General features: G+C 42.7%; 1 protein-coding gene across 1 annotated transcript in view; it reads right to left on the bottom strand.

Moving 5' to 3' along the window:
- Positions 1–393: 393 nt before the first annotated feature.
- LOC112219619 (lysosome membrane protein 2) overlaps positions 394–11,681 on the bottom strand; it is a 59,665-nt gene continuing 48,377 nt past the window's right edge. The window contains 5 exon segments of the mRNA XM_024381028.2: positions 394–1,304; positions 8,572–8,724; positions 10,378–10,429; positions 10,611–10,684; positions 10,957–11,075. Coding sequence (XP_024236796.2) covers positions 1,197–1,304; positions 8,572–8,724; positions 10,378–10,429; positions 10,611–10,684; positions 10,957–11,075 — 506 coding nt within the window. The 3' untranslated portion in view covers positions 394–1,196.

The raw sequence follows: 11,681 nt of genomic DNA, 5'->3' as shown, positions 1-11,681 counted from the left end.
TTGGGTTTCTACCCTGTGTTGCTTTACGTGTTTGTTTGGTCTTCGTCCCAGTGCCTTTACACGGCAGGGTGTAATTTGGGCTTAATAAAAAAAACTATTACGCATTCCTGCGCCTGTCTCCCGAATCTATTCATACCAACGTGACACTGACTTGCAACCATATCACCACTTACAAGTTCATAGTGAAGGTAACCTATGTATTAGGTATGGACAGAGATATTTTCTGTAACATATTTTTATAAACATAGTTAGACTTCATTTTCGTTCCTTACATATTTCAACTTATTCAACCAACCAACTATCAATTTAATCAGTGCATTAAAAAAGTGATAAGCTGTAGAAATGTAATAATTAGAACGTTTAAATTTAAATTGCAGTGTTAATATGAATCCAAATTCATAAAAAGGACATCCTCATTGCATGAATTGTTTAGCCTTCGTTGCTAAATAGAGCATTTTACCACTTCCTTGACCTTCTTTGACACTCATGGGTAGAGAATTATACTACATTTGAATCCATCCCATGATGCACAAGGGCATAGATCCTAGCATAGTACCTAAATGAGTATACATACACCTTTAGGACACACATGGAGTAGGGCTGGTTTCCCAGACAAAGATTAAGCCAGGTCCTGGACTAAAAAGCTGTTTCGATGGAGATTATCCATTGAGAAGGACTAGGCTTGATCTGTGTCTGGGAAACTGGACCATAGTGATCAGCTGGATTCAAAAAACATGTTCCCTTCCCTTGCCATCTCTAATCATGCAATATAGCGATGGCTTTACTTTGCCCTCCACCATACTGTTTTCATCCATTCAATCAGGGGCAGAAGGAAGGATGCATATTTTTGTTACAGGATATTGAATTTTTATTTACATTATATTACAAGGAGATTAAAAGTGAATAACAGGTATCAAACAGTAACTTTTAGAGAATGTCTGAAACAGCAGGTCAAAGGGTCACGTGTATTATCAACCAATATTACAGGAACTCTTGGAAGAATAGCCTCCATTGTGGGTTAAACGAGATCCAAACAAACAAACAAATGGGGAGATATCACAATAAGTGTAACTTGTGTCACATTGATCAAGACTATAACTTTGAGGCACAGAAAGGCAATAATTCAACTCTGAACAGCAACTCATACACAGTAGATCTGTGAATCTCAACAACAACAAAAATGTACCATTCCCTCCTCAAGACTTTTCAATAATTGGAGTCATGCCAATGTAGGTGCTGACATTTTTTTCGTCACCCTCCTTGTTGCTCACAGGAGAATAAGATGTGTCCTCCTTTGTTGTCATCTATAGATGGAGAAAGTTTAAGGAGGGAGAGAGAGAATAGAAGGAGGGAGGGAGGGGAGGGAGGGAGGGAGGGAGGGAGGGAGGGAGGGAGGGAGGGAGGGAGGGAGGGAGGGAGGGAGGGAGGGAGGGAGGGAGGGAGGGAGGGAGGGAGGTTACAGAGTACAATATTAGTGGCAAGACATTGGACAAAAGAGCTTTTCAGGATCATAATCTTTCAGATACAGTATTTGTTGTCCAATGGCGTTATTTGTAGCTTTTGTACATAATGTTTCTGTCACTGTCGCTTATGACCCAAAATAGGTTCTGGATATCAGGACAGCGATTACTCACCTCGTACTGGACAAATATTTTTTCTTTAACGAGTCGGATGCAAAGGATTTACTTCAGACATCCAACAAGGACCAAATCCCTGTCATTCGCATGAGAAAGACACAGAAATATCGGGGTCGAGGTGCCTTGTAAGGATCCGACGGCGAGTGGGCAATCTGCCTCTACCATCAGTCCTATTAGGCAATGTACAATCATTGGACAACAAAATAGATGAACTACGATAAGATACAGCTGCCGTGTAAGATACAGCTGGCGGGTTTTACGCTGCATCGGCAAGATAGAACAGCTGCCTCCGGTACGACAAGGGGTCTGTTTATATTTGTAAACAACAACTGGTGCACAAAATTATGGAAGTCTCGAGTTTTTGCTCACCTGAGGTAGAGTATCTCATGATAAGCTGTAGACCACACTATTTGCCACCACAAACCGATGCTGGCACTAAGACCGCACTCAATGAGCTGTATAAGGCGATAAGCAAACAGGAAAACACTCATCCAGAGGCGGCGCTTCTAGTGGCCGGGGACTTTAAAGCAGGGAAACTTAAATCCATTTTACCAAATTTCTATCAGCATGTTAAATGTGCAACCAGAGGAAAAAAACCTCTAGACCACCTTTACTCCTACAAAGCTCTCCCTCACCCTCCATTTGGCAAATCTGACCATAATTCTATCCCGAATCCTGCTTACAAGCAACAACTAAAGCATGAAGCACAGGGTGTCAATAAAGAAGTGGTCAGATGACGCAGATGATAATGTACAGGACTGTTTTACTAGCACAGACTGGAATATGTTCCGGGATTCCTCCGATATCATTGAGGAGTACACCACATCAGTCACTGGTTTCATCAATAAGTGCATTGATGACATCGTCCCCACAGTGACCATACGTACATACCCAAACCAGAAGCCATGGATTACAGGCAACATCCGCACTGAGCTAAAGGGTAGAGCTGCCGTTTTCAAGGACCGGGACTCTAACCCAAACACTTATAAGAAATCCCGCAAATCCCTCCGACGAACCATCAAACAGTCAAAGCGTCAATACAGGACTAAGATTGAATCGTACTACATCGGCTCTGACGCTCGTCAGATGTGACAGGGCTTGCAAACTATTACAGACTACAAAGGGAAGCACAGCAATGAGCTGCCCTGTGACCCGAGCCTACCAGATGAGCTAAATTACTTCAATGCTCACTTCGAGGCTAGCAACACTGAAGCATGCATGAGAGCATCAGCTGTTCCGGACGACTGTGTGATCACACTCTCCATAGCCGATGTAAGTAACACTTAAAAAATAGGTCAACATTCACAAGGCCAGACGGATTACCAGGACGAGTATTCCGAGCTTGCGCTGGCCAACTGACAAGTGTCTTCACTGACATTTTCAACCCTGACTGAGTCTGTAATACCAACATGTTTCAAGCAGACCACCATAGTCCCTGTGCCCAAGAACACTAAGGTAACCTGCCTAAATGACTACCGTCACGTAGCAATCACATCTGCAGCCATGAAGTGCTTTGAAAGGCTGGTCATAGCTCACATCAACACCATTATCCCAGAAACCCTAGACCCACTCCAATTTGCCTGCCGCCCCAACAGATCCACAATCTCTATTGCACTCCACACTGCTCTTTCCCACTTGGACAAAAGGAACACCTAGGTGAGAATGCTATTCATTAACTACAGCTCATTATTCAACACCATAGTGCCCTCAAAGCTCATCACTAAGCTAATGACCCTGGGACTAAACACCTCCCTCTGCAACTGGATCCTGGACTTCCTGACAGGCTGCTCTCATTTGGTAAGGGTAAGTAACAATACATCTGCCACGCTGATCCTCAACAAGGGGGCCGTTCAGGGGTGCATGCTCAGTCCTCTCCTTAACTCCCTGCATGGCCAGGCATGACTCCAACACCATCATTAAATTCACCGACAGTGGTAGGCCTGATCACCAACAACGACGAGACAGCCTATAGGGAGGAAGTCAGAGACCTGGCCGGATGGTGCCAGAATAACAACCTATCCCTCAATGTAACCAAGACTAAGGAGATTATTGTGGACTACAGGAAAAGGAGCACTGAGCACACCCCCATTCTCATCGACAAGGCTGTAGTGGAGCAGGTTGAGAGCTTCAAGTTCCTTGGTGTCCACATCAACAACCAACTAGAATGGTCCAAACACACCAAGACAGTCGTGAAGCTGGCACGACTAAGCCTATTCCCCCTACAAGAAACTAAAAAGATTTGTCATGGGTCCTGAGATCCTCAAAAGGTTCTACAGCTGCAACATTGAGAGCATCCCGACTGGTTGCATCACAGCCTGGTACGGCAACTGCTCGGCCTCTGACATCACTGTGGCTAAGCTGCCTGCCATCCAGGACCTCTACACCTGGCGGTATCAGAGAAGGCCCTAAAATTGTCAAAGACCCCAGCCACCCCAGTCATAGACTGATCTGTCTACTACTGCATGGCAAGCGGCACCGGAGTGCCAAGTCTAGGACAAAAAGGCTTCTCAACAGTTTTCACCCCCAAGCCATAAGACTCCTGAACAGGTAATCAAATGGCTACCCGGACTATTTGCATTGTGTGCCCCCCCAACCCCACTTTTTTACGCTGCTGCTACTCTCTGTTTATCATATATGCATAGTCACTTTAACTATACATTCATGTACATACTACCTCAATTGGACCGACCAACTAGTGCTCCCGCACAGTGGCTAACCGGGATATCTGCATTGTGTCCCACCTACCACCCGCCAACTCCTATTTTACACTACTGCTACTCTCTGTTCATCATATATACATAGTCACTTTAACCATATCTACATGTACATACTTCCTCAATCAGCCTGACCAACTTGTGTCTGTATGTAGCCTCGCTACTTTTATAGCCTCGCTATTGTATATAGCCTGTATTGTTTTATTTCTTTACCTACCTATTGTTCACCTAATACCTTTTTTGCACTATTGGTTAGAGTCTATAAGTAAGCATTTCACTGTAAGGTCTACACCTGTTCTATTCAGCGCACGTGACAAATAAACGTTGATTTGATTTGACAGCCTATAGGGAGGAGGTCAGAGATCTGGCCGTGTGGTGCTAGGATAACAACCTCTCCCTCAATGTGATCAAGACAAAAGAGGATTGTGGACTACGGGAAAAGGAAGGACCGAGCACTCCCCCATTCTCATTGACAGGGCTTTAGTGGAGAAGGTTGAGAGCTCCAAGTTCATTGGTGTCCACATCACCAACAAACTATCATGGTCCAAACACACCAAGACAGTTGTGAACAGGGCACGACACAACCTATTCCCTTCTCAGGAGACTGAAAAGATTTGGCATGGGTCCTCAGATCCTCAAAAAGTTCTACAACTATCAAAACTCAGGAAAAAACCCAGGTACAGATAGCTAGAGTCACAGATGTTTATTGACCCAAACAGGGGTTAGGCAAAAGACAGGTCAAAGGCAGGCAGAGGTCCGTAATCCAGGGCAGAGTCAATAAGGTACAGAACAGCAGGCAGGCTCGGGGTCAGGACAGGCAGAGGTTTGTAAACGGGTCAGAGTCAGGCAGGTACAAAACTGCAGGCAAGCTTGGGGTCAAGGCAGGCAGAATGGTCAGAACCGGGGAAACTAGGGAACAGCACTTGAGAAAGCACTGAGAAGGGAAAACACGCTGGTAAGACCTGACAAGACAAGACGAACTGGCAACAGACAAACAGAGATCACAGAAAATACACTGGGGATAATGAGGAAGATGGGCAACATGTGGAAGGGGGTTGAGACGAGCACAAACACAGGTGAAACTTATCAGGTTGTGACAACAGCTGCACCATCGAGAACATCCTGACTGGTTGCATCACCGCCTGGTATGGCAACTGCTCGGCCTCCGACCGCAGGTCACTACAGAGAGTAGTGCGTACGGCCCAGTATATCACTGGGGCCAAGCTTCCTGCCATCCAGGACCTCTATACCAGGTGGTGTCAGAGGAATGCCCAAAAAATGGTCAAAGACTACAGCCACCCTAGTCATAGACTGTTCGCACGGCAAGCGTTGCCGGTGCGCCAAGTCTATGTCCACAAGGCTTCTTAACAGCTTCTACCACCAAGCCATAAGACTCCTGAACAATTAATCAAATGGCTACCCAAACAATTTGCATTGTCCCCCCCACCCCACCCTTTTACGTTGCTGCTACTCTCTGTTTATTATCTATGCATAGTCACTTTAATTCTACCTACATGTACATATTACCTCAATTACTTCGACTAACCTGTGCCCCCGCACATTGACTCTGTACCGGTACCTCCTGTATATAGCCTTGCTACTGTTATTTTACTGCTGCTCTTTAATTATACATTTTTCTACATTTTTACTTATCTATTTTTTACTTAACACTTATTTTTCTTAAAACTGCATTGTTGGTTAAGGGCTTGTAAGCATTTCAATGTAAGGTTGTATTCGGTGCATGTGACGAATGCAATTTTATTTTATTTGACCTTGTGTTATGCTGTACAAAGGTCTGGTTTTCTGGATACAGATTAGGCCTAGTCTTGGACTAAAACACATGGTCAATGGAGAATCTCCACTGAAATACCCTCTTAGTCTAGGACTAAACTTAATCTGTGTCCGGCACAGGAAGCTGCTGAGGGGAGAATGGCCCATAATAATAGCCGGAACGGAGCAAATGGAATAGCATCAAACACCTGGAAACCCTGTGTTTGATGAATTTGATACCATTCTACTGATTCCGCTCCAGTCATTACCACGAGGCAGTTCTCCCCACATAAGGTACCACCATCTTCCTGTGGTGTCCGGGAAACTTCCTCAAAATAGTTTAGCTTTCAGGATTATCATTAATCAGATTGTTAACATTTCAACATACAGTGGGGCAAAAAAGTATTTAGTCAGCTACCAATTGTGCAAGTTCTCCCACTTAAAAAGATGAGAGAGGCCTGTAATTTTCATCATCATTTTCATCATTTTCATCGTACACTTCAACTATGACAGACAAAATGAGAAAAAAAATCCAGAAAATCACATTGTAGGATTTTTAATGAATTTTTTTGCAAATTATGGTGGAAAATAAGTATTTGGTCAATAACAAACGTTTATCTCAATACTTTGTTATATACCCTTTGTTGGCAATGACAGCGGTCAAACGTTTTCTGTAAGTCTTCACTATTTTGGTTTCATCTGACCTTTTGACATTCTTCCAATCTTCTTCTGGATCATCCAAATGCTCTCTAGCAAACTTCAGACGGGCCTGGACATGTACTGGCTTAAGCAGAGGGACACGTCTTGCACTGCAGGATTTGAGTCCCTGGCGGCGTAGTGTGTTGCTGATGGTAGGCTTTGTTACTTTGGTCCCAGCTCTCTGCAGGTCATTCACTAGGTCCCCCCGTGTGGTTCTGGGATTTTTGCTCAACGCTCTTGTGATCATTCTCTTGGAGCCCCAGATCGAGGAGATTATCATTCTCCGGCGCCGACAGAGATGGCCCCCACGCGGAAACTATGCAGTTTTTTTTTTTTTGAGATCTTACACTAGTACCCCAGGTCATCTTAGGAGCCAAGAACCTGAATATAAGATCGAGTACGGGAGATTATCATGTGGTCTTGATTTGATTTGATTTGTCTTCCATTTCCTAATAATTGCTCCCAAAGTTGAGTTCTTCAAACCAAGCTGCTTACCTATTTCAGATTCAGTCTTCCAAGCCTGGTGCAGGTCTACAATTTTGTTTCTGGTGTCCTTTGACAGCTCTTTGGTCTTGGCCATAGTGGAGTTTGGAGTGTGAGTGTGACTGTTTGAGGTTGTGGACAGGTGTCTTTTATACTGATAACAAGTTCAAACAGGTTCCATTAAAACAGGTAACGAGTGGAGGACAGAGGAGCCCCTTAAAGAAGAAGTTACAGGTCTGTGAGAGCCAGAAATCTTGCTTGTTTGTAGGTGACCAAATACTTATTTTCCACCATAATTTGCAAATAAATTCATTAAAAATCCTACAATGTGATTTTCTGGATTTTTTTTCTCATTTTGTCTGTCATAGTTGAAGTGTACCTATGATGAAAATTACAGGCCTCTCTCATCTTTTTAAGTGGGAGAACTTGCACAATTGGTGGCTGACTAAATACTTTTTTGCCCCACTGTATGTTATTCAAAATAGTGTATAATTTTTATCAATGACAATGTACAGTAAATACTGTTCACTAGCTCAAACATAAGAGAGGATAATGAGAAAACGATCATGCTAATTATACATGTAGGAAGGCAATGACATAAAGAATCAAGAATAACCAATATATCTTAATGATAAAGGGAAGAATTACGTAGGATTATTAGGATTTACAGGAGCTGAATAGAGAGCTTCTCCAAAAACAATATGTTTACATTTATTCTGAACAGAAACACAATGGAAGCACATGCATAAAGTGTACTCTTACAATGGTTTAAGATGCACTGGTTAAGACATTTACTGAATCATGGTGGCATCATAGTTAAGAAAATGATTAGTTACACAAACATGTTAGTAATTTAGCATTGTGTTAATGGGCGTTTTAAGACAACTGGAAACTTGTAAAAACAAAAAGAAGGTAAAATCATAACTTCAGTGACCTTCAGGTCAGAATGTCAGAGCTTTAGAAAGATGCCAGAGTTTCTGACTTGTAATTCCATGTTGGATGACGGTTCAAACCGATTGAGGTGCTCTATGCAACACCCTTAAACAATTCCCTTAAGTAAGGGGAAAATATCACTTAAGGGAAACACTTAATACGTTTTATCCAACCGAGCCCAGGACTTATTCTTGACCATGTGACTTGACCAGGAAAAACTCTGGGCCCTAACTATAGTATATTGATTAAAATACATGTTGTTCTGCTTCTACCTTACTGCACATCTCCCTCGGCTAAGCCCTCAACACTCCCACAGACACACAGGTCAGTGGTACCTTCAGTTTGCGTTCACAGACGATGAGGCAGATGAACACCAGCAGCAGCAAGACCCCCAGACCAACAATGATGAGAGGGAAGTTGGACACCAACGTCACCATCAGCAACAGCTTTTGGAGCTTCGCAGCCGACGTGTCGTCTATCACTACCGTCTGAAGAAGGGGGTAAAGAAGGTGCAGAATATATCAGCACAGACAGAGTAGACACTGTAAACTCACTGACAATGTACAGTCGTGGCCAAAAGTTTTGAGAAAGACACAAATATTAATTTTCACAAAGTCTGCTGCCTCAGTTTGTATGATGGCAATTTGTATATACTCCAGAATGTCATGAAGAGTGATCAGATGAATTGCAATTAATTGCAAAGTTCCTCTTTGCCATACAAATTAATTGAATCCCCCCCAAATATTTCCACTGCATTTCAGCCCTGCCACAAAAGGACCAGCTGACATCATGTCAGTGATTCTCTCGTTAACACAGGTGTGAGTGTTGACGATAAAAGGGCTTCACAGGCAAGGATATTGCTGCCAGTAAGATTGAACCTAAATCAACCATTTATCGGATCATCAAGAACTTCAAGGAGAGCGGTTCAATTGTTGTGAAGAAGGCTTCAGGGCACCCAAGAAAGTCCAGAAAGCACCAGGACCGTCTCCTAAAGTTGATTCAGCTGTGGGATCGGGGCACCATCAGTACAGAGCTTGCTCAGGAATGGCAGCAAGCAGGTGTGAGTGCATCTGCACGCAAAGTGAGACAATGACTTTTGGAGGATGGCCTGGTGTCAAGAAGGGCAGCAGAGGCCACTTCTCTCCAGGAAAAAACATCAGGGACCGACTGATATTCTGCAAAAGGTACAGGGATTGGACTGCTGAGGACTGAGGTAAAGTCATTTTCTCTGATGAATTCCCTTTCCGATTGTTTGAGGCATCCGGAAAAAAGCTTTCCCGGAGAAGACAAGGTGAGCGCTACCATCAGTCCTGTGTAATTTCAACAGTAAAGCGTCCTGAGACCATTCATGTGTGGGGTTATTTCTCAGCCAAGGGAGTGGGCTCACTCACAATTTTGCCTAAGAACACAGCCATGAATAAAGAATGGTACCAACACATCCTCTGAGAGCAACTTCTCCCAAACATCCAGGAACAATTTGGTGACAAACAATGCCTTTTCCAGCATGATGGAGCACCTTGCCATAAGGCAAAAGTGATAACTAAGTGCTTCGGGGAACAAAACATGATCCATGGTCAGGAAACTCAGGAAACTCCCCAGACCTTAATCCCATTGAGAACTTGTGGTCCAGCCTCAAGAGGCGGGTGGACAAACAAAAACCCACAAATTCTGACAAACTCCAAGCATTGATTATGCAAGAATGGGCTGCCATCAGTCAGGATGTGGCCCAGAAGTTAATTGATAGCATGCCAGGGCGGATTGCAGAAGTCTTGAAAAAGAAGGGTCAACGCTGCAAATATTGACTCTTTGCATCAACTTCATGTAATTGTCAATAAAAGCCTTTGACACTTATGAAATGCTTGTAATTATACTTCAGTGTTCCATAGTAACATCTGACAAAAATATCTAAAGACTAAATCTAAATGCAGCAGACTTTGTGAAAATTAATATTTGTGTCATTCTCAAAACATCTGGGGGTGTCACTTACAGCACAGCACCCTGTAAAGGGATACAGTACAATCAAAAATGACAGTTGTCATTGCAAATTTGCGTTCAGTGCTCAGATAAAACATTATTTTTTTTAAATTAAATGTTATATTCTCCCAAAGTTGTATGTTTTTGTGTAGTCGATGTGATCTTACCTCATTGATAAACATGACAGGGAAGATAGTCTCATTCAGGGATTTAGTTTTCCTGTGAAGGAGAAGAGATTGTAAGAAAATCATTCAACAAAGAAAGGAAATAATATAGAAATAATTGGTGGTTGTGAGATGGAAATCATTAAACAATGGAAGGAAATCATATAGAAACAAAGATTATAAAAGCCTTTAGCTATTTGAACTTGGGTTGTGATTGTGGATTTGTGATATCTCACGGGAAGCCAGAGATTCTGTTGATGAGGATATTGATCTGAGCCTTCTTACTGGCACGGATAGGAACACCAGTGGTCTGGAAGTGTAGAAAAACACATACACACTTTTGATGAGCCATGTGAACTGCAGGTGTTATGCTCAATGTACTAGATACATGATTTATGTCTAGGTTAAACATGAATAAATATAGGCTGGTAGGTTGGGAACACTATTTAATGTTTTACAGTTGGTGCAATTCTCTATTCCACAATTGTAACACTAGGTGGTGCAACAATGCATTTTAAAGTCGATTATCTATTCTACTCTAGGGCAGACCCCCAGAGAAGTGAACACTAGAGGGTAGTGTACCGGGTTCAGGTCCAGGTAGGTCTGGTGGTGCTCTCTCACAGGACTCAGTCCTTCAATGGCGTTAGTATACTTTTCTTCGCCCAGGTAGAAATGTGGGAAAGACACAACCACTGGAGCACCTGGAAAGCAATGGTGGTCAGTGCAGTTTCAGTGCCAATTTTTTTTCATGATCATCACCTTATTTCTATTACAGCATATTGGATGACTGTCACTCATATTCCATTCATCCAGTTAAAAGAAATAGCGATAGGTTTAGGCTTCTACATGATACTCAAATTTTCCCTATACTCATCATGAGGTTGCTACAACCTAGCCTATGAATGAAAGTTTACAAGTAGGTGCACACAGGTCAAGAGACAAATTTGATGTGTCAGACAGTGACACATGGACAGACACTGACAATCAATACCGTCTTACACACTATTGCCTGTATCTAGCTGGTATTGGGTGTAATCATTAGTCCAACAGTTGCAAACAATAGATTCTATTTGACAAATTCAGGTACGTTTATCCCCGTTTTGTTCAGTTTGCTTCTGTTTAAGAAACATTTTCAACAGAATCGGCAGAATGAATATATATGTGAACAGGCGAATAAACCTTTCCAAGCCAAACCGCAACACACAGCCTACATTGTTGTCAACATATTAGCTAAAGTAATGTCATAGCTAATAGAACTAACGTGTTAGTAAACCTGCTACAATCATGCAGTAACATTACAGTTTACA

Source organism: Oncorhynchus tshawytscha, linkage group LG20, assembly GCF_018296145.1.
Source record: "Oncorhynchus tshawytscha isolate Ot180627B linkage group LG20, Otsh_v2.0, whole genome shotgun sequence".
Lineage (NCBI taxonomy): Eukaryota > Metazoa > Chordata > Actinopteri > Salmoniformes > Salmonidae > Oncorhynchus > Oncorhynchus tshawytscha.
Note: the sequence above shows the minus strand (reverse complement) of the source record. Positions and strands in the feature narration are given on the sequence as shown.